A 24077-nucleotide genomic window follows, 5' to 3' on the forward strand; every position below is an offset into this window, starting at 1 on the left:
ATATATATATATCAGAGTTCTAGAAGGACAAGAAAAATAGAAAGGGGTAAAAAAATATTGGAGACATAATAAATGAAAAATTCCCAAATTTGATGGAAAAATATTAATCTGTAAGTCCAGGAAGTTAAATGATCTCCAACTAACATAAGACAAAGAGATTTGCCCCTGGAAATGTTACAGTCAAACCATGGAAACCCAAACACAAAGAGAAAATCTTGAAGGTGATGGAGAATAATGGCCCATTACATAATAGAACCAACAAAACCATCAACAGAACAAGGCAGGAAGGCAGTGGAAAGATACACTGAAAATGCGGAAAGGAAAACAAAACTTGTCAATCAAGAATTCTGTGACCAGCAAGACTGTGTTTCAAGATGGAGGTGAAATAAAAACATTTCCAGATAAACAAAGACTGAGAGAACGTTGGCGAACACTACTACAAGTTTCAAAGGAAGTTCTTCCTTTGAAAATGGAAGGAAATAACAATATATAGTAACTCAAATTCTTTTTTTTTAAGAGAGAGAGAGAGAGAGAGAGAGAGAATTTTTTAATATTTATTTTTTAGTTTTCGGCGGACACAACATCTTTGTTTGTATGTGGTGCTGAGGATCGAACCCAGGCCGCACGCATGCCAGGCGAGCGCGCTACCACTTGAGCCACATCCCCAGCCCTCAAATTCTTATGAAGAAAAAAAATACTGGAAAAGGTAAATACGGAGGAAAATATGAAAGACTACATAGTTTATAGTTATTTTTCTTAACTGATTTAAAATACATAAGATTATATACAATAACAATTGTAAATCATGTTATTTAGTTGATAACACATTAAGATCTAGTATAAATGAGAAGAATAACACTAGAGAGGAATGAATAAATGGAGCTACTTTGAAGAAAATTTTTATATTTGACTAGAATGAAGTCGATGTTAATGTGAAATAGATTGTAATAAGTTGAAATTTATTTTTATAATCCTTGGAATAAACACTAGGAAAATAAGTCCAAAAATGTAGTAAAAATACCAGCAAAGGGATTAAAATTGTATGTTACAAAATATCTGTTTAATATGAAACTTTCTATCTTGATCTTCATAATGTATCTTTGAAGAAGTTATTATATGCATTTAAAGAAAAAAGAACCGAGGCTCAGAGAACACATGGCAAAGATGAGATTTTTAACCAGAGGTTAATTAAGATGCTGCCTATGAGCACCATACTGTAATGCCTCTTAGGTGCCCTGTGCGGATCCTCACCAGGACCCATCAATTTCCTTAGACCAGATTCCTAAAGCCTTTGCCACCAGACAGAGTCAGATGCTGAGATTCTATGCACAGAGCAGAGAAAATGTGCTTGGCTCACCAAAGACTGAGGGACAGAGCCTGAGATGTGGTCTGGGCAGTTGGACAAGTTTTTATTTTCCCCTCCCATTGGAGCTGAATTCTTGTTTGTAGCTTTGAACTGAGACTAAGCAACATTTTTATTTTATTTTTTTTTCATTATGAAAACATGTTTAATTTATTTCAATCTTTTGGGGGATTTCAAAAGCTAAGATTTAGTAATTTGAGTTTCCTGTGTTGCTTGGCCTTAATCTTCTTTAAAAGTTAATCCCAAATTAGGAGGGGAAAAAGGCAAATCCTGCAGCTGTTATATATCAGTAGTATTTGGTGGCCTCTCATCCCAGCCCTCCCCTGGCCCCAGCCCCAGGACATGATCAATCAATGTGAGCCCTTAATCAACTGATCTCACACATCTAAGGCTAGTTGAGGACCAGAAAATTCATGTGGAGTTATGTTGGACAGATTTCTAAGAAAGAAACCTAGCCTATCACATTCCTTGGATTTAAGGGATGTTTGGTCATCTGTTGCTATGTAATGAACCACCCCAAACTGTATGGTTTAAAGAAAGAATAATTTAATAGTTTTAATGATTGTGTGGAATTTGAGGAATCAGAGTGATTCTGCAGGGTGTTTCGTATAAGGACTGAGCCAGAAAACACACCTTGAGGGCTTCTGTGTGGGCAAAGGTCTTTCACCTTCTGAACACCCTGGCCCTATCCCCCTCCATTCTACCAGGTACAGTGAAATCATAGGTAGGCATCCAGGTGGGGGCCCATTTGGTGGGTTATATCTTAGTGACTCTACCCTGGGAATCAGCAAGAACAGGCATTAGCCCTAAGAGCTTCCTTTTCTTACTGCTTTGGAGGGTTCTTCACTCTTCCAAAGGTTTACTGCTGGAGTTCTGGAGTTAAAAACTGCAATGACTGGCATGGAAATTTCACTAGAAAGGTGGACTTTCAGATCCAAGATGGCGGAAGAAGGAATTATTTTAGTCAGTTTTTCAGCACTGTGATCAAAATACCTGACAACTCAGGAGGAAAAGTTTACTTGGGGGGTCACAGTTTCAGAGGTTTCTGTCCATAGACAAATGACTCCATTGCTCTGAGCTCAAGATGAGGCAGAACATCCTGGCGGATAGGCATGATAGAGGAGCCCTACTCCATTTATGGCAGCCAGGGAGCAGAGGGAGAAAGGGGAAGGGGCTGTAGGGAAGAGACAATCTTCCAAGTCATGTACCTGTGATTCATCTCCTCCAGCCACACCCCACCTGCCTACAGTTACCCCCAGTCTGTCCATTTAAACCAGGACGAACTGATTAGGTTACAACTTGCACATTCTAATAATTTCACCTCAGAACATTCCTGCGTTAACACAAGAGCTTTTGAGGGGACACCTCGTATCCAAACCATAATAGTTTCACCAGTCTTGTGCTATCACTGGACCTAAGGAGAGATGGCCAAGCCCTGGTGATACACGAAGTAAAAACCACGTGATCTATGGGACCTATTGGCTTTGCAGTCACTTTACCTAGAATGAGAATCATACTCCAGCATGGTCCTAAGACAATGAAGAAAGAACCCGAGGAAATGAAAAGACACATTTGTCACGGGAATCCTGTTAACAACTGTCCTGTTGTTTATAAGAATTCTGGCGCCAGGCACCGTGGCACACACCTGTAATCCCAGCAGCTTGGGAGGCTGAGACAGGAGGATCATGAGTTCAAAGCCAGCCTCAGCCAAAGGCAAGTTGCTAAGCAACTCAGTGAGACCCTGTCTCTAAATAAAATACAAAATAGGGCTGGGGATGTGGCTCAGTGATTGAGTGGCCTTGAGTTCAATCCCTGGTAAGCACCCCTCCCCCACAAAAAAAAGAATTCTGGCACGTTGAAATCCAGTTTTTCTTATATCATGTGCCCAGAGGTGAGTATCACCTGTCCTGCCAACCAAGCAGGGTGTCTGTAAACCTCTGATGTGATTGTATGTGTGGAAACGATTAATTAGTACCACCATGTTCCCATGTAGGAGCTCTAGTCATGAAATATCTAGGGACATAAGAGAAGGAAAATTCCACTTGGGTAGGCAGAATCTGAGCATTTTACTGATATTGTGACGACCAACATGGAGATCCCTGACCAGGTTGCAAAAGGGATGTACTGAAAAAGGCTTACACAAGGAAGAGCAGAAAAACCTTGATAATAACTTAATTATGATCAAGAGATATAAAAGGAGTCATCCTGTCTTCAAGACCTTCACCTTTTAGTTGGAGATGTGTCCTTTCCTGCCAAGTTCTGGCATTTTGTGAGATTCTTCCCACAAAGATTCAAGTACTTGGGTGCCAAACATAAATCCAGCTTAAATATATCAGGCACTTAGCCCAAATTCCACAGGCCTTCATGTCAATTAAGAAAAGTCAGGGTATGTAGGTTCTCACAGATGGCTGTTCAAAAAATCAGGAAGTGTCAAAGTCTGCAGAATCAACAGAAATAAACATTAACTAAAGAATCTTTGATTCCAGACTTTTGGCAGTTATAGGGTGAACCCAGAAATATTTTCCAAATTCAAGAGATTATCCTCTTATTGAAACTTCCCCAAGACAAATGTTTTGTAAATGAAAATACCATTACTTGACAATCTATATATAGTCTTTTCATTATAATCCTTGGGACTACAATTCTAAATAACTAAGAGGAGAATAAAGAAGAAACCATCTTTCCACGTTTCAGAATTGGTTTGATATTGTATAAGGCAAAACTCTTAATTGAGTCATGGATCATTCATTCATTCATTCACTCACTCTTTCATTCAACAAATATTTTGTGTGTGTGTGTGTGTGTGTGTTCCTATTAAACGCCAGGCATTGTTTCAGGTGCTTGGGGTGTGGTAGTGAAAATCCAAGATAAGGATGCTACTCTGACTGCAAGTGAAGCAGAGAGGGATGGATAATAACCGATCAGATAAATTACAATATAATCTTGGTATTAAGAATGAATAAAATAGACCACTGTGATAGTGACTTGGGTAACCTGGAAAGGCCTCTTTTTGGTGATATTTGAGCTAAGATCTGACTTTAAGCAGATAGTTAGGCAGAAGTTTGAGGGAGAATCATCCAGAAAACAGGAAGTGTGAAGGGCTTTGAGAAGAAGTGAACTGTGGTAGCCAGCCCCCAAATATCCTTCAATGGCTCTCCATGCCCTTTTTTAAGTCTCTTTCCATATTGCAAAGAGTTGACCTATGTGACATTAGGATATTGTGGACATGATGATGTGTGACTTCTAAGATTAGATCATAAAATGGGTTGCAGTTTCTGCTTTGTTCTCTTGGATCACTCCATCTGGGAGAAAGCAGCTGCCATGTCAGGAGGATACTCAAGCAGCTGCCATGTCAGGAGGATACTCAAGCAGCTGCCATGTTAGGAGGATACTCAAGCAGCTTTGTGGAGAGAGACTGAAGCCTCCTACTGACAAGCACATCCACCTTACCCACCGTCATCCAGCTGAGTGGGGAATAGGAATCTGAATGTAAATATTTCTGATTCCAAAGTCCAGAGGAGTGGAACATATTCTTTAAGTTTGTTTGGATATTAATAAATGAATTAATCATTATTATTATGTGTGAGAAAAAAATTCTACCTCTTTGTTTCTGTGATCATGATTATGTTTAACCTTGCAACTGAGAATATTTCTAATTGATACATATGTGCATCAGTTTTTTTTAAAGAGAGAGAGAGAATTTTTTAAATTTATTTTTCAGTTTTCAGTGAACACACATCTTTTATTTTTATGTGGTGCTGAGGCTCGAACCGTGCATGCCAGGCAAGCGCATTACAGCTTGAGCCACATCCCCAGCCCAAGTGCATCAGTTTTAAAAATAATGATCCCGAGTGCAATTACAATCTACAATTTTACAATCAAAAAAAGCAGCAAGCAACTTGTCAGTATGTGAGCCACTCTGGCAGCCATCCAAGTCTTCAGATGACTGAAGTTCCAACCAGCATCTTGACTGAAACTTAAGAGTGACCCTGAGCCAGGACACTCAGCTAACCCACCACCAGATTCTTGGCTGTAGAGTGTGTATGAAAAGATACATCTTTGTTGTTTTGATCCACTATGTTATACAGCAATAGATAGTTAGTATATGAATTTGACAAGCTCCAAGAATCTAGAAAGCCCATGTGGCTGAAAGAAATATTTTGAGGAGAGAAAAGCATATTTGTTATGTTAGATAAATGAAAAATTTAGGACCAGACATCTGGATCCAGTTTCCCAAGCAATATCAGAAATAAGACTCTCACCATCTCTCTGGTCTCTGCTTTTGTCTGTCTTGGTTTCATGCTTAGATGGGCTCTCTCCACAGAGCTGGGAAGATTCTAACAGTATCTCTGGGTTTACATTGTCTATCAAGATGGAAAATGAAGAGAAGAGAGTTCTAGACTCTCTCTCCCCTTTCCCAGTGAAAAGAACTCTGATTGACCTTGCTTGGGTCACAGGCCAATTTGGGCCACTTATTGAGATGACAGCCATCCCACAATGTGGAAACCATGTGATTGACAGTCGTGCCAAAGGCCTGAGGAATAGGAGAGTGTCAGATTCCAAAAGGAAAGAATGCAAGTCAGGCAAAATAAATTAGGCAGTGACCACCATGGTCTAGTAGAAATGGGATTGTGGCCTGCCTAGTATTCATATAATTGAATGCTTTATGGGGATTTAATCATCTTTGACCTACGAATACTCATGACCTCCAAAGCTAGGCTGGTATGGGTGGTTAGATGCCAAAGTTAGAGGAGATGCCTTAGAATCCAAGTTAGCATCACCAGTATGACTAACTCTAGTTAGTGTAGTTGCATGCCTCTTTGGGGGTGTCTTGGACTTTGCTTGTAATTCTCAGTCATATCTACCCAAAGTTCACATCACATCTTCCTTTTATTCCAGGGGTTCCTCGTGGCCTTGCAGTACGGCTTTGTCAATGGAGAGGTATGTTTTCCATGTTGCCATCCCAATATCTGGTGAGGCTGGGACTGAAATCCTACTGTCCTCAGAGGTTTCTCTGTATGTGATGGGGTAACAGTGACTAGCATGTACTGTGAGCATCCAGGAGAGAGAACAGAAGACACTTTAGACAAATGGGAAAAGGTGTCATGATGGGTGTGTGAAAGCTCAGAACCCAGTCTTGGCCCTACTGGAATTGTGCTAGGGTGAAAGTATGATGAAAAAAATAAGCATGAATCCAAAAATCTGGATCCAAGCCTTGGTTTACCCACTTAGGAGCTCTGTGAATTAGACAGGTCACTACATCTTAGCCTCAGTTTCCTCATCTGTAAAATGGAAACAACAACTGTCCTTACCTTATAGTGATGTCCCAGGCATGCTGAGCAGATAGTAAAGGCTCAATACCTGGGAACTATACTTTTTATTCATATGATTGCATGACCCCAACCAGTTTTTCTGTTTCCCTGGTGCTGGGCAGCTTACTGTTACTATAACTAATACCTGAGACAATCAACTTAACAATAAGGAAAGGTTTACTTTGGCTCATGGTTGCAGAGGTTTCAGTCCATAGTTGCCAAGTCCCTTTGCCTTTGGGCCTGAGACAAGGCAGCACATCATACTAGGAGTACATGGTGGAATGAGCTGCTGATTTCATGGTGCTCAGGAAGCAGAGAGAGAGCAAGGGAAAGGAAGGTTGGGGTCCTCTCCAGGGGTCTTCCACCAGTGAACCAACTTCCTCCCACCAGGCCCTATCTTTTGACATTGTCACCATGTTCACAACAGCACCGCAAGCTGGAGACCAAACCTTCTACACATGAGCCTTTGGGGAACATTCAAGATCAAACTGTAGCACCTGGAGAAAGGCTTGAAGGGTGAAGGGGCAGAACAGGGGTTTTCATTTGGTTTTGGAGTTGGTAAAATTTCAAGCCTCCTTGTATTTCCCCCCTCCCTCCGCTGCAGGTTTAAATGTGAGTTTTCGTCTCCTCCATCTAGAGTGTAAGCTCTCCAGAACAGAGGCCCTCCTCTGTGTCGCTCAGGGCTGCTGTTTCCATAGCTTCATGCAAGGGCTCCTTGTTCCTCAGGCAGGTTCAGCTCAAACGCCACCACACAGAGTCCCTTCTGAACACCACATCTCAAGCTCTTAATCTCCTGTCAAATGACAAAAAATTGCAACAATTTAGTTTAAAGACCTCACTTGGCTTAATTTGCAATTCTAAACGGGGGCCAATATTTCATTCAATAAAATAGAATAAGTGTGTCAGTGGTCTGAGCAGAGGGCATTAGTTTTATGGGGGAAGGCAGATGAAAGCAGTCTTCATAAGTTACTTTCCTTCTAAGGAGTAGACAGGCCGGTATAAAAACAACTGGTTAACATCAGATTTCCTCAGGTTGACTTTTTGTGCAAGGGTTAAGGCAGAGAGAACTTTGTCAAACAGACCCATTGAACCTGGTCTGTTTGGAAAGCTGGACTGTAATCTCTCTCCCCTGAAGGGCCCATAAGTCTTGGTTTGGTGAGGTGGAACTTCAGCACGGGTGACTCCATCTTGATTTTTAGTCTAGTCTGTTGGGGTCCAGGGCAAAACCATGGTCTCCTGTCGTCTTCATTTAACACTCCTTACCACGTTGTCCTATTATAGTCTCATAGAATTTGTCATCTGCTATGTTTATGAGTCTTGTTTCTTCATCAGGTAGAAGGTAAATTTCCCAAGGGTAGCATGGAGTAGCTATTCAATAATATTTTTTTTTTTTTCCTGAACGGACACATGAGTAAATGATCCCAAGACTACAACCTTACCTTTGTCTCACCTGACAGGTGAAGGCTGAACTGCGGAAGTTCTGGGCCCGCTTCTTGCTCGACAACCACTCAGGCTGTGGAGCCTGGGTCCTGGGGAAGAACTTCCGGTTCCTGGGGAAATGTCCCAAGAATCTCTCAGATGGAGATGGTGCCGAGACGCTTCGGAAGCTGAAGACCTCTCCTGACGGCTCACACCTGGCCACACAGGGCCGGGGGGAGCTGGGTGCCCATCCTCACCGGGGCCACACAGCCTGGCCCCGTGGCAGCAGCCTGTCGGAGAGCAGTGAGGGGGACTTCACCCTGGCCAACACCATGGAGGAGATTCTGGAAGAGAGTGAGATCTAGCACCGTGGACCCCAGATCTGCAATCTGGGGACTCCCAAGAGAGCTGAGGATGAGGCAGGATGGAGCAGATCATTCTTTACCTGTACACTATGCCCACTCAGGCATGAAGTCAGTCTTCAGGTTCTTCAAACTTTGCATACATGAAGCTGTGTAATGCTCAGAGAGCTTCTGCCTGTCCTTGTCACCCTAGTTATCCCCACTGGTGTATTTCCCAGAATGACCACCAGTCCCTGGGGCTTGGCCCAGAATTCAAGTGAACAGAAGAACCCCAGGATGAAGAGAAGAGAATTCTCTTGTTTAAAAAAAGAGTCTAGTCAATATCTCTTCCTTTTCTCCTCCCAGCACTTGATTTTCATCTGAGATTGGTTTTAGGGCACATAGGAACCCCGCCCCCCACGCCAGGAAGCTTTTAAAATGCTGAATCCTAGGCTCATCACTGAGATTCTAAAAGCGTGAGGATAGTCAGGAATGGAACTAGCAAGCATCCCAGCCAATTCAGATGCAAGTTCACTCTGGGAAAATACTGGGCAGGGGGAGAGAGCGCCAGAAGACCCCAGGCATGGCCCCCAGCAGGGTGAAGTGAGGCGTTCTGCATCCACAGTTCAGCTGGGATGCACCTGCCCTCCTTGGTATGAGCCCATGTTGGCCCCCGGACTTCACTTCCTCCTTGATTCTTTCCTCTTTCTCGTCTGTAGAGTCTTGTCTCCCAATTTCTCTCTCACTTCTCCCTCTGAGGTCAGCACAAGTTCCACTGGAGCTGTTACAATCCCAGCTCTCCTCAGACAATGGACCCCAGTTCCCAGGGACCTTCTGAATATCTCCCCTGGTTTTCTTCCGTCCTTTCTGGCTCCACCTGGTTTTCTGACGTGCTCTACATTGGGGCTGGAAATGCCTTTCCACATTTGCTTTGCCAATGGATGCCTTAGTGGCGGCCTCCTGCTCTGGGGGGCTTATTGCTATTCTTCCTGACCCCAGTCCCTACTGATAAGGATTCTCCTCCCCAGATGGATGCCGAAAGTCAGAGGGGACCCAGGTAAAGCAAAAGGACTAGTTGAATCTTGGATATGTGGTGAGTGACACAGAGAGCTGAGAGGCCCAGGGCTCTGCATTGGCTGTCACTGTGGAACCTGTCCTATGGGGGGCCAGGAGAGACAGGAAGTTGAGGTCAGGCTCAGTGTCTGAAATGAAAATGCCAGATGGTGAATGCAGACCAAGGGAGGAAAAGTCTCTGGGCACATTGGGCTGATGTCCAGGAGTGTCGCTCACATAGTGTGTATAAAGTATGTGTGTGGGGGTGGGGCACGTTGCTATAGAACCGAACACCATCGTGGGGGGGGGGTGCCTGGTGAGACTTCTCAAGTGGGGCTGCCGGGTTTAACAAATAAAAATACATGATACACTATTACATTTGAATTTCAGACAATCAAATAATCTTCACGTGGAAGTACAGCCCCTGGGACCTCCTTCATCTGAAATTCGAATCTGACTGTCCATCCTGTCTTTTAGCTGGCAACTCTGTTTTCAAGGGTCCTTTGCAGCAGGGCCGGGGTGAGGGCAATTGTAACTACTCACATCTAAAAAACTCAGTAGTCGAAAAAAATCATACTTGAATGCAGTCTGATTTAATCTAAAAATTAAATGAAGTATTTCATTTGAAAATTAAATCCACAAACTAAAGCCCATGGGACATTTTTAAAAATAAAGTTTTATTGGCACAAGGGCCGAAATGGCAAGGGAATCCAACTCCTGCGAATGTAAGCTCTGACCTTGACTTTATCTGAAATGTTGATATTTTGTTGATCTGGGACTTTCTAACACTAATTTTGATTTTTAAACGATTGCATTGAAGTATGACTTATCTCGACTATGGAGACTTTGGCTGCCCCCTTAAATTTTATACTGCTCTCATTCCTGGCTTCCAGGATGGGAACAGAAATGGAGGTATTAGGCAAGTGCATAATGAAGCAAAGGTTTATTTTCCAGTGTCTAGATTATCCATAGTTCAATTATTAAAACACATAGTTTACCCTTCTCTGTAAATGTCCCTGCCTGGGCTCCTTAGCCAATCAGCTTTTGATAAACTCTGGGCCATCTAATTCCCATCAAGTCCCCGGCCTGGAGTGCATTCAGAGCAGGTGCTCTTCACACACCGGTCAAGAGAGACAGGATGGAACTTCCTCAGGGAGCATTGAATGCTTCCAGGAGTAAATTATTTAAGATCCTGCCACCAATAGGAGAAGCATTTTTCTTCCAAAGCCTTTGTAAAAATGTCCTCCGCTCCTCCCTGCACAATGCCGTGGTCTACCCGCACTGCTTGCTCTTGCTCTGCGTGCGAATGATTAAAGCAAGTTTATTTAAATGATTTGCATTTTTGTCCACTCTTCTGCATTCGTTTCCCACTGGAGCTGAAAGTCTCTCCCAATGCCCGGAGAATTTGGTGCCCTGTTTCTGAACAGAAGTGGCGGGGGAAAGGCTGTGGCATTTAGTGGGCGACCAGAGGGCACATTATTTGAAACACTCAAAGGGGTTGGCAGAGGGGGAGGGGTCAGAAATGGAGGTTAGAGGTCAAAAGGGAAAAATCCCCTTTCTAGATCACCCCAAAGTCATTCAGTATGCTTGTTGACTGGAAGGTCCAGCCTAGTGCTCTCAGTCCTGGCAGGACAATCCCCTTTGGGAAACTTTTAAGAGACCAATGGCTAGGTCTGGCTCTGGAGACTTGGATTGAATTGGTTCAAGTTGACCTTGGCGAGATACACACACACACACACACACACACACACACACACACACACACATATATATATATATACACACACACACACACACATATGCATAAGCGCGGGCGCGCGTGTGTGTGTGTGTGTGTGTGTGTGTATACGCACACGTGGAAGTACAGCCTCTGGGACCTCCTTCATCTGCAATTCAAATCTAGAATTATTATATATATATTAGATATATTATAATTTAGAAATTATTATATATATTAGATATATAATAATTTCTAAGTGATTTTTTATTATGGTAAAATATAGATAATATAAAATATAAAATTTGTCATTTTAACCATTTTAAGCATGGGGCTCAGGGTATTCAGTACATTCACATTGTTGGGCAACCATCCCCAGTATCCATCTCCAGAATCTTTTCACCTTTACAATCTGAAACTCTGTCCCCATGAAAAAAACATCTTCCTATTCCCCCTCCCTCTGGAGAACTTTCTTCTTCCTGTGTCTGGATTTGCCTAGTCTAGATAAATCATATAATTGGAACCATGAAACAATCTGTAATTGGCTTCCAAGATTCATTCACACTGTAGCGTGTGTCAGTCCTCGGTTTCTTTTCATTGCTGAATGCTGTTTCAGTGTATGGCTATACCACATGCTGGGTATCCATTCCCCTGTCGATGCACACTTGGGTTGATTCCACCTTCCAGCTATTGTGAATAATGCTGCTATTGATAGAGATGTATATCTGAGTTCCTGCTTTCCAATTTGGGGGTATACCTAGCAGTAGAATTTCTAGATCTGATGCTGATGCTGCTGATTAACAGAGTGGAAAGCCGCCAAATGATTTTCCACATCACTTGCACCATTTAACATTCCCACCAGCAATCCACATCCCCACTGACATTTATTTTCCATTTTTGAAAAACTGTAGCCCCTGTAACGGCTGTGAAATGTTATCCCATTATGGTTTTGACTTGTCTTTATTCGATGATTAATGATGTTGAGCATCTTTCATGTGATTGCTTATTGGTCAATTTTGTGTCTTCTTTAGAAAAATATCTACTCCAATCTTTGCACATATAAAAAAATTGGATTGTTTGCTTTTGTTGTGGAGTTGTAGAAGTTCTTTAAATATTCTGCATATTATCCCTTATGAGATATATTATTTGGAAATATTTTTCTCATCCTGTGGGATGTCTTTGTGCTTTGTTGAGAGTGTCCTTTTTTATGTGCCAAAGTTTTAAATTTTGGTGAGGTTTATCAATGATTTTTTTCTTTCATTGCCTGTGCTTTGTGTGTCAAAGCCACTTGAGTGATTTTTATACATGACCAAGATTTAACACTGGCTGAGGCAGAAAGGAAGAGACTTCCCCAGAATCTGACAATCCCTTGCTGAAGTCCAAACTAACTCATATCAAGTCTCCCACTTGTGCTGCATCTAGAACTCAAGAATTTCTTCTGGAAGCACACACTCAGCTGATTCTCACAACTCTAAGAGATAGCCACCGTTGATGTGGTTGGCCCAATTTTGTGGTTTTTTTTTTTTTTTTTTTTAAAGATCTATCCTCCCAGTTACAACCTAAGAGCTTGAGACGCAGGCTTATCTAGATAGATTTGCATAACCACCAAGGGACAGAAACAGGGATGGAGTGGGCAGCAGCATGGTGTCTGTCACCTCCTGTCTCCAAAAACAGTGTTGGAGCCTGGTGAGAGAAAAGAAATTGCAGACAAATCTAGAATTGCTTCTAGGAGTTAGTGACCAAAGCCACTTCATGACACATGTCATTCTCTACAGGGCCCTTTCAACAGACTGTAACCCAGAAGACTCCCTGGCAGATGAACACCTATTGAGCACACCAGGTGGTGGGAAATCTGGTGCCTGGGGTAGCAATGGCACCTGGCACTGAGGGACTTGTTGGTGAACCTGTGGTAAAGATATTCTGGAGATGTTAAGAAATATCCAAGGGGTTTTGTGAATGGTGGTGCAAGCCTGAAATCCCAGAGGCTCAGGAGGATGAGGCAGGAGGATTGCAAGTTCAAAACCAGCCTCAGCAACTTAGGGAGGCCCTAGGCAACTTAGCAAGACCCGGTCTCGAAGTAAAAAATAAAAAGGGCTGGAGATGTGGCTCTGTGGTGAAGTACCCCTGGGTTCAATCCCAGGTACCAGAAACAAACAAGCAAATAAAAAGGGAGCACTGCCCAAGGGGCTGGGATCCTGTGAGCAGGTGGAGTCCGGAGTCTGGGCCTGGGCAGTTATTATTGTTCTCAGTAAGATAATAATCCATTTCCGCCCTTCAATTCACATGCACATGAGGAAGCAGGATCTCCCCAACATCTGTAGAGTGCACATCTATTTTTACAACCTTCTATAATTTTATTTAGAGCATCCCAATTTTCCTCTTGGAAACCACACATCTCTCACTCTCAGCCAATGGATTTGGAGTTCTCTGACTTCATCTTTAGCTCCAGGGGTACACACAAAAGTATGCTTGGCCAAGCAGAAAATGCCACCCTCTAGGCACCACGTATTGGATCTGAGACAAGCAGAGAAACAGTCAGAGGCAGTGTGATGCAATCCTGGGACTTTGGTTGGGGCTCTCAACAAAAAAAGATGTCTCTTGTCTGCTGAAATTGGAACCAAGAGGGAGTAGGCTAGGATATGCTGGTGAACATTTTGCCAGCATGGAGACAATCGGCCTGAGAGGTGGTGACATCAAAACATAAGCCAAGAGATGGAAAAATGAAACCTGAGACATTGTAGGAGCTCCTGGATCAAACCAGATCTGAAATTAGAACTACTACTAGAATTTCCACTCCAAGAGCTAATACAGTTCTATTTGTGCCATGATAATTTGTACTGTCTCTTCTGTCTTTTGCATTTGGAAGAGTCTTAATGACTTACTTCATCACTAATTCCTCTTCCTTCTCTTCCTTTCAGCCAAGTTGAACTTTACACTGATCCCTGTTCTCCATACTAATTTCCATAGAATATCCTCATAGAGCTTCAGTCCAAATAGTCCTTTTACTCTAACCTAACCAAAGATGTGCTAAATTAAGTGATCACTCTTTGCATCTCCCCTGGCCAGTAGTGGGGCTCAAGTGGCACCTTATTTCTCTTTCTGAACTACAGGACAACAAGGACCTTATTATGAAGTGCCTGTCCTTTTAGACTCAAATAGCAATGATACCTTGACCTCAGAGAGAAGTGACAAGTACCCGGCCTCATATGCCACCAACCAGATTCATTGATGGAGGGGATGGGAAGAGCGCAAGAGGAAGGCACCAGGGTCTCTGGTTGTACGCCTAGATCACCTGGCCTGGACTCCAGGTCTCCCCATCCCTGGGCAGGCCCAGTCTGTCTACCTGGGGGAGTTTCTTGCATAGGTGATTCTCATGACAACCCTCCCCCTCTGGGCACCTCTGGACCAGGTGCTGTGTGGTACTTCTTCCCCTGCCTTCTCTGATGTTGTGCAATCCCAGAGGCACCATGGTGTCATCAAAGGGACTCATGTTCTGGCTTTCTGTCTCAGTGTCCTCATCTACACCATAAAGAGGATGATACTTGCATCACAGGAAATCATGCCTTCAGAGATCCTCACATGAGGCCTCTCTCGCAGGAAAGGCTCCGTCCTCTCTACCAGGAGGATCTCTCTCTGAGGGCGGTGATGGGGCCATTGCTGTGGCTAAATCTTGAGAGGTGGGGGGATCACTTCCAGCACCAGCCGACCCCACCCAGCCTCAGGATGTTCCAGATCGGTTGATCAAGAGTGCATGGAGCCCATTATTTCAGCAGCCTCATCTTAGAACTTAAGGCTGAAGAAGAAATGGGCCTTCAAAACAATGAATCCCGTGATCATGGAGAATCCACTCACGGAGTTCCTCTGTGTCCCAGGATCTGGAGCTGGACGGAGAAATGTGGGCTGGTGGGTAGCCCTGGCCTGGCATCTACTTACCAGCTGGCTGAACTTGGGCAAGCTGCTTCCTCTCACTGGGCCTCCTTTCCTGGCCTCTGAAATGAGAGGCCTCAAGGATGTCCAGGGCTCAGCCTTCCCCACTCCCCAAACAGAGCTGCATTTCTCATTATCCTGACCCATCTCAGCAGGTGGCATCACTATTTATGCAGTCTCAAGTCACAACCTGGTCGCCATCCCTGCTCTCTCCTCCTCCTGCACCGCAGCCCGTCAGGAGGATGCTCTCTCCTATATGTGTTCCTAAGAATCCTGTCCTCTGCATCTGAATGCCACCCCTGGGTCCCAGCCACTGGTTGATTCCAAAAGTATCATTGCCATCTTTGCTGTCCCCAGTCTTGCCCTTCTTGCCTTAACGTCTACCCTGCTAAGGGCTGCTCTTGCCAATGTCAGTCCCTCTGGCTTTAAACTCCACAATGCTACCACTCCATCCGCTGTGATGCGCGGTGCCTGCCAAAGGCTGGAGGGGACCTTCCCAAGTCTGGCCCTTCTACCTTTCCAGCTCCACTCCCAATTCTCCCTTCCTCCCTCTCCTCCCCCTTCCAGCTGCCCCCCACCCCAGCCTGATCATAGTCCTGGGACTAAAGATGTCCATTCCCACCCCGAGAGGAACAAGCTTCCCCCACCTCCAGCCCATCCCCACCCCAGTTCACGGGGCCTGTCATCCCCGGTCCTCCCCTAGTGCTCTCTCTGAGTGTCTCCATGGTAACCTTGGCCTCTGGTCCTGGCATCTTCGAGATCCATCATCCCCTTTGGACGGCACATTCTGGGAGAGCGGAACAGCGACGGTCAAGCTGACAGAGATCATTTCCTTTTCCTACTCAAGAAAGACCAGACAGCTGGGTGCTCAGCTCCTCTCGCATTTATTGAACCTGCTTATTCAGCAAGCCACAAAGGAGCTTACGTGAGGCTGCGGCTTAGGACTCCTGTGGCCTAATCCTGGGATTATCATAGGGCCACAGACTGGTGGGGAGGTGATGGGGAGTGGAGTGTCTTGGGAGGGATGTTAGAAACAGGAGGAAGAATTAACTGGTGGGTTGCTAAAGATGCTTTGGTTTATAGGGTGCTGTGCTGGGGTTCAGAGGCCTCTCTCTTGGCCCTGGGCATGCGTGTGCATGAGTGTGTGTGTGTGTGTGTGCGTGCACCTGCAGGTGTTGAAGTGGGTGAGGAGAGAAGAGCATAGCAGTTGGCATCAGGGTTTCTTCTCCTTTATCTTTTCCTTCACTTTTTGAGGCTCGTACTGGATCAGTCGCAGAATATCCTTGTTGGCCATGGTTCCCTCAATGAATTCTTGCTCTGTAAGTTTATCTGTTCATGGGGGGAAAGTATCAGTCAGGACTGGCTGTCTCAAGCTGCAAAGAGGCTGACATCCAGTCAGCATGCCTAGTCGGTGTGTATTTGTTGTGAACATATTGAATACTCAATGTTTCCAAGGGTCCCCCCCAACCCCACCCCAGATACCCAACTCCTCCCCAAGATCCTCAGACTTCACTATGAACCAGAGACAAGATCAGTGTCTGGCATTGCACAGGACCCCAAGATACCATTCTTGTGCTATGTGTCTCTTCTGAGAGGCTGTACCCCTGCCTTGCTGGCTCTTACATATTTAGATAATTATTAATAATAACTATTAATGTTAATTGGTGTATGTTCAATATTGCCCCAAGTCTCATGCCTCAAATTCTGGAAGAACATCTACAGAGCTGAGCAAAGCCAAATGACATGGAGGGCAGGCCTAGAGTCTTGGTGGAGGAACCACTTCCCCCCCAGGGAGCAGGGAGTGAGAGTCGAAGGGACCATGACATGCCAGGGAAAGGCTGGCTTGTGGAGGGTCTCATTGGTTCTCATGGTGCACAGGCTGTCCCATGAGTCCTGGCTGGGATTCCTTCCCATGCATCCAGCCCCATGTCCCCCAGCCTGATTTACCTCCTCGTTTGGGATCAGAACTGCAGGTGAACCTTGCTCCCCCAGCCTGGCCCAGCTTCCCAGTTCTTTTACTAGATACCTACTGAATTTAGCTGGACTCAGCTACATGCATGGTACTGAGCCCCTTCTCTTTATTATGTACCAGATGCCCCTGTGCTTGGAGTTGGGGTCATTGCAAGAGGCAGAAGGTGGGATGTGGCATAGAAGATAGCTAAAGTCCCTCCCGAGGAAGCTCCTAGTCTGGCGGGAAAGACAGTCTCATGCAAAAACAACTGTACAATGAGACAGATGTTCCTTTCCGCTCCTGGTTGTATGCTCATAGTGCCTAGCACATAGTAGGTGCTCAACGAAGCGTTCGTAGACTGAATTCTGTTTCCGCATTGGCTTAAGTCCTGGGCCTTGGGGGGCAGCCTTAATCCCTTTTGGGTTAGGATCCAGGATGGTAGCCTGCTTGAGTCTGGGTGGTGATGTTTGGGTTTATAATCCCAACTGCTCCACCAGCTGCACACGGCAGCCCAAGCTCTCACCATCAGAGTCTGGCACTGTGGTGACGAGTCGTCTCCAGATGGGCCATGGGAAAACGCACCCACCTGGCCCAGCAGGAGGAATGCCACCCGCTTCTGCTGTGCTCAGTTGGGTCAGTTTTAAACACAGGGGGTTTAAAGGTGCTGGGAGACGAGGTGCCATTAGGGCTGGACTGGGGTGAGGTAAGTGATGTGTCTGGGAACGGAATCTAAGGAAGTGCTCACATTCAGGTCCTGTGAGCACAGAGTGGGCGCCTGAGATGGGTGCCTGGGCACTAGCTGACCCCACCCTGGCTGCCACCCCAGTGACTCTTGGACTTCATCACTGCCTGCAGCTGAGTAAGTACAGCTGGACCATCTCTAGCTGCCCTTGGTTAGATCCCGCTCAGGCCTTTCTTCTTGAACCCTGGTTAGAGAATGTCCCAGAGGTCACCGAAGGGGCCAAACGCTGGCCCCTTAGATGTGTGTGAGACGTGCCGTGTTTTATTAATTGAGACACTTCAAATTTTAAGCATCTCGATTGTTGGCTTCTCTGTGAAAATAAAATCAAATCAGATGTCATGACACCCATAGGCTCCCTATTCCCATGAGGAAGGTTCTGGAAGCCATCAGACCTATCCGCCAGCTCCCCTCACTTAGTGAGGCTGCGGGTCGCGGTGCCTATTTTCATCATTCTGACCCCTGTGGTTTGCAGCCCTCACTGGACACCAGCTCTTCCAGTCAAGGCCATGAGCATCCTGGACAAAAAGCTCTGGTCGCCAAGTTCTAGAATCCATCACCGCCTTCAACACACTTTCCACGGGCTGCTTCCCGTCAAACACTGAACAGGGCAGGGGCACCAGACAGCCCATTGGGGATGTCCCATTGACTGTGACAACATCTTCCTGCTGTTGAGGACTAGACTCACCCTCCCTTCCTTCTTCTCCTCTCGCCCTGACAGGGGTCAGATCCGCACGACAGTCTGGCAGCTTGCCCAGCCTCCTCCGGACACTGTTGCTCGGTGGCCTTCCTCCCAATACATCCCAGACAGACTAACTGCAATCTAACCCTATGTTAGTGGTGCTTTTTGAACCATCCAAAGTAACCTACCAGAGTAAACTCAGATCAGTGTAGATTCCACTGACTTGGGCACTTGAGGCTAATTTAAGGCGAGGCTGCGCTGTGGTTTGCCCTTGTTCTAACTCTGCAGAAAGCCTTTTTAAAAACAAGTAAACTGAGGTGTCTAAAAATAGACTCCATTTAATGAGAAACTGGACATTTGTATACCAACGGCTAATGAGCTTTACTGCCTTCACACGTTGCTCTTCCTTAAATGTAGGTTAACTTTGTTATTAAACAAACAAACAAACAAACAAAAAACCCATTATTCTTCAACAGTGCTCTGTGTTTTAGGACTTTCCTTCTCCCCCAGGGAACCCCAAGTGGCAAATCAGCTCTGGGATGGCAGCAGAACTGGTCCCTGCTGAGCCCTCTAGCCATTCCCCCCCCTCCCCAGACGCCTGCAGACAGCTCTGGGTGCATGTATGGTAACATGAGCATCCCCCTGGGTGCTGTGACTCAGAAGAGAGGGTCTCCTTGGGGTCTCCCCGAAAAAGCCTGAGACTGTAAAATCAAATGCAATGAAGAAAAAAGGGATTCACCATCATCTTTCTTTCCAAAGTACGCCCAGATCTTCTCAGCCCGCTTTTCTGGTGTGTTCTCATCATCTGGAAGGAGCTTTACATCCTCAGGACTGATCATTTTGAAAATTGCCTGTACCAGACGGAGAGAAAGAAGTTGTTAGGAAAGCCGTTAGGGGCTGGCAACCCTAGGAACACCCATGCTTTACCCCGTGCGCACAGATCTACTCAAGATGGACTAAACCATTAACTATAAATCCTAAAAGGGAACATAGGAGAAAAGCTCCCTGATGTTGGTCTTGAAAATGATGTTTGAACAAGTGGGATCACATCAAGCTTAAAAAACTTGTGCACGGCAGAGGGACAATGAACAAAATGGAAAGGTAACCTATGGAACAGGAGAAATGATCTGCAAACCATATATCTGATAAGAGATTAATATCCCAGATATACAAGGAGCCCCAACAACTCAAGAGCAAGAGAACAAGTTAACTCCATTTAAAGAATGACAAAGAACCCACATAGACATTTCTCCAAAAAAGACATATTGAGTGGCCAAAAGGTTTACAAAAAGATGTTGAACATCATTAATCCTTATGGAACTTCATATCAAAACCACAGTGAACTGTCATTTCCTATCTGTTAGGATGGACACCATAAAAAAGATAAGAAATAACAAGTGTTAGCAAGGGTGGAGAAAAGGGAACCCCTGCACATTGTCGGTGGGAATGTAGATTGGTACGGCCATCATGGAGAACACATTAGGGACCTTGAGCCACCTCCACCACAATGTCCCTTTCTCAGTGCCAAGCAGCCTGGGGCACCGGCTGTAAGGCAGTGGTTGCAACACAGATGCCCAGGTCCCCACCTGATCTACTGAAGCAAAGTTCCTGGGGAAGGGTGGGGTTGTCTGCATTGTTTGAGATTCTCCTAAGGGACAGGAAATATGGGGAAGGGGTGAAAAAGACTTTTACTTCTTCTTTTGTATCTTTCTGTTTGAATTTTCTAGTCATATAGCAACAATAGTTTCATTTTTTAAAAAAATGCAAATGAGAAATAAAAACTTTGCAGCGATAATCCCATAGGACCACTGAAGTTGGAGTTTGGGAGCCACTACCACAGACCCCACAGCCAACAGGTTTTAGATGGCTTCCTCCGAGTCTAGCAGGATTGGCTTATGGTAATAATGGCTAACAATGGTTGAACACTTATGTGCTACTGTCCTGAGCATTTTCACACCAAACCCTCACAGCAGACTTACAAATTAGGTATTATTGTCCTCATTTTACAGATGAAGAAACTGAGACAACTTGTCCAAAGTCTCCCCAGAGTGCAGAGATTCTAACCCAGGCGATTTAGTTCTAGAAATTGCAAACTTTGTGTGACTTCAGAGTCTTCTCGTTTCCCTGTTGCTGGAGAGCACAGGCAGGTGAGGCTGAGGAAGGGGAAGGGATGACCTTTACAAAGGTCTTCCCAAGGTACAGGAAGCCCCTCACTTATTCTTGCCCTCAGAGAGGGATTCAGAAAAAGGCTCAGCTCTGGGCTAAAGGATCTGCCTCACCTTGTTAATCCTCTTCTCTAATCAAGGTACCAGGTGCACAGCAAAGAGCAAAGCAGCAAGGGCCTTGAGACTATGGGATGAGGTAAAGGGACAAGTGACCTTGTGCTTTCAGCTCCAGGTTTCTAGGATTCTACTAGCTCAGTGACACCCAGAGTGGACACCAAGGTCCTTGGGCAGTTGGGCAGGCTCAGGGTCTGGGCAGGTGTGTTGGCATAGAGGTTGGGAGGCTAATGTCTCTCCCCAGAGCCTTCCTGAGGTCACCTAGAGCAGGTCAGGTGGGGGCAGTATTGCCCATGAAATCAGCCTGGAATATGGAACAGCTTTGAGAAGTATTTTTTCAACTTCCCGTGGCTAAAAAAAAGAGTAACAAGGAAATGAACCCCAGTAGCTAAGGGTGGCCTTCAGAGTCCCCAAAGTGGACAGAAATACAGGTAGCTCCCAGTTTAAGCCAGTCTGTCCTGAGCCACAGACCCCATGTACAAGTGGGAAGGAGTGACCCGCAGGCCACTCTGTGCCCCCCCACATGGGCAGGGGGAGACAGATAGCCCCTAAGGAACCCTGGAAAAGGCCACAGAAAGCATTAGATCCTCACCCTGGGACCAAGGAGTTTACATGGTTTTCTGGTGGCCACTTAGCTGGCTGTTGTCAGAGTTGGGACTAGAACTTATTACTTGGTCCTCATCCCACACCACCCAGAGACCACTCGGCCAACCCAGAGGAGATTGCTCATCTGACAGTGCAGTTGCCACACGTCTGCCCTTAGCAGGAGACCCAAGCTGAGCTCAGAGGGTGACCATAAATAAAAGCTGCATGCTTTGCTATTTTATTTATGGTTTCTCCTAATAAGGGTGAAAAAATTCTGCAAATAAAAGCCTGATTACAAATGCTCGAAAAAAAAATGATATCAAGTATGAAAAATATTCTCCCTTTTCACAGGAACGGAATTAGAAAAACAAAGCACCATATTTCACCACATAATCATGACCACCACATTAACACACACACACACACACACACACACATAAATATTCTGTGCATCTTCATCTTGCACCAAAGAGAGTTTAGTAATAAATGATTCTAAAGTAATACTGGCACATTTTTTTTTCAGAATTTCAACATTTATTTTTTAGTTTTCGGCGGACACAACATCCTTGTTTGTATGTGGTGCTGCGGATAGAACCCTGGGCCGCACGCATGCCAGGCGAGCGCGCTACCGCTTGAGCCACATCCCCAGCCCACTGGCACATTTTTTAAAAAAGGAATTCATATAATAGTCACACCCCACTTTTTTTTTTTTTTGCAAAAAATTTAGACATAAAACCTGTGACAATTATGCAGTGAAATACAGTAAGTGAATGGGGCAGGGGACTAAAAAAGGATAAGTAAAAATATAGAAAAGGAAGGGAACTCTAACTGATATCATAGGAAAAAATGAAACACTTTAATGTTCAAAAATATAGGAAACATTTAAATAACCTTAAGACATTACCAGAAAGTGGAATTGTCAACAGCAATTAAAAAAATGTTTTTGAGGGCTGGGGATGTGGCTCAAGCGGTAGCGCACTCGCCTGGCATGCGTGTGGCCCGGGTTCAATCCTCAGCACCACATACAAACAAAGATGTTATGTCCGCCGAAAACTAAAAAATAAATATTAAAATTCTCTCTCTCTCTTAAAAAAAATGTTTTTGAGGGCTGGGGGTTGGGACTTAGTGGTGGAGCACTTCACTTGTGTGAGGCACTGGATTCGACCCTCAGCACCATAAATAAATAAATACATAAATAAAGGTATTGTGTCCATCCACAACTAAAAATAATTTTTAAAATGTTTTTGAAAGAACTAAAATCAGCATATTATAGTAATGCATTCATATCAATGTTTTTAGCAGTATAACTCTACAACAGCCAAGTTATGGAACCAGCTTCGGTATCTATCAAAAGACACATGGAGAAAGAAAGTGTGGTACACACACACACAATGGAGTTTTACTCAGTCATAAAGAAGAACGAAAAAAATCATGTCATTTGCTGGTAAAGGGACAGAACAGGAGAACACTGAACTGAGTGAAATAAGATGGACTCAGAGAGTCAAAGTTGAATGTTTTCTCTTCTACGTGGGAATCAGAGAGAAATAAGGAATTATGAAGTATGGTGTGGCGTCTTATGAAAAGGGAGAACAGTGGGGTAGAGGAAGGAGAAGGAAGGGTAGGAGGGATGGGGAAAGGGAGGAAGAGCAGAAGGAAATTAACCAGACTCCGCCGTGTGCGTCTATGAACACGACACAACGAATTCCACTTTTTAAGCAGAACTGGAATGCACCAATTAAAAAAAAGTCAAAAGGAAAAGAAGGACGCTAAGATGAATGTTAAAAAAAAAAAGAGAGAGATGTTTTTGAAGACTGTGTAGTGATACATAAAATGCTCTTAATAAAAAAAGAGTAACCAAAAACGTGTGGTAAGAACCATATGTGAGTATGTTACAGTTCTCAAATAGACAAAAATGATACAGATAAAAGACTGGGAAGGCATAGAGTGATCTGTTACACAGCAGTTTTCTTTTGGATGTTAGGATTAGAAGCAATGTTAATTTTCTTTTGCATATGTTTCTAAATTTCATGGATTACTTATACATTAGATTAAAAAACATATTTTCAAGACACCTATAATGTCCACAGCACATGATCTGATCTAGGGCGATATGGACAGAGGGGAATTCATGTTGAGAAATCTGCGGAGGGCAGGAGCCTATGAGGAGCCCAGGGTACATACTGCCAGTAAGTCTAGAACGTGGGACAGGCCAGAAGCTGAGGCTCAGGGCTGCAGAGGCTCCGGTGGGTGGGAGGATGAACACTAGGAGCAGGATCCAGATTTCAAACCCACCAACTGGGACCTGTTTTTACTTCATATTTGAAACATGGTGTATGTGTTTAAATCTGATCGTTTGTAGAATCTGAATGTGCACTGCTGAAATTTTTGAATGAGATTTAGTAAAGAAAGGGGAGGTGGGGGAAGAAAGAAAGGGATGGAGGGAGGAAAGAAGAAAAGGGAAGAGAAGATAAAGGAAGGAGGGGAGGAAAATGGGAAGGAATACTGGAGGGGAGAAGGGGTGTGGGAGAATTCCAACTTGAATGCTTGGAAGGGAAGCGCTCAGATTTTTCTAGAAAGAAAACTGAAGCTGTGGGAAAGTGTCCAGCCCTCTATTCCCATCAGCCTGGTGGAGACCCTTCCCTCCCTTCTCTGGCAATGGCTGGCCTGGATCCCCCACTCCCCAATCGCACCCCGATCGCCACCTGCCCC

At 44.7% G+C, this 24077-nt stretch overlaps 2 protein-coding genes across 3 annotated transcripts in view; one reads left to right on the plus strand and one right to left on the minus strand.

The window, feature by feature from the left end:
- The window catches only part of Glp2r (glucagon like peptide 2 receptor), an 80082-nt gene extending 69177 nt beyond the window's left edge, over positions 1–10905 (plus strand). The window contains exons 12-13 of the mRNA XM_015504532.2: positions 6263–6304; positions 8133–10905. Coding sequence (XP_015360018.1) covers positions 6263–6304; positions 8133–8459 — 369 coding nt within the window. The 3' untranslated portion in view covers positions 8460–10905. The remainder of the gene's footprint in view (positions 1–6262; positions 6305–8132) is intronic.
- A 4978-nt stretch (positions 10906–15883) lies between these two features.
- Rcvrn (recoverin) overlaps positions 15884–24077 on the minus strand; it is a 14807-nt gene continuing 6613 nt past the window's right edge. For both annotated transcript variants that reach the window (XM_015504535.2, XM_048797925.1), the window contains 2 exons: positions 19244–19355; positions 15884–16461 (listed from right to left, as the gene is read on the minus strand). In XM_015504535.2, the coding sequence (XP_015360021.1) occupies positions 16346–16461; positions 19244–19355 (228 nt within the window). In that variant the 3' untranslated portion in view covers positions 15884–16345. The remainder of the gene's footprint in view (positions 16462–19243; positions 19356–24077) is intronic.

The sequence above is a fragment of the Marmota marmota genome, unplaced genomic scaffold, assembly GCF_001458135.2.
Source record: "Marmota marmota marmota unplaced genomic scaffold, marMar, whole genome shotgun sequence".
In the NCBI taxonomy this organism is placed as follows: Eukaryota; Metazoa; Chordata; class Mammalia; order Rodentia; family Sciuridae; genus Marmota; species Marmota marmota.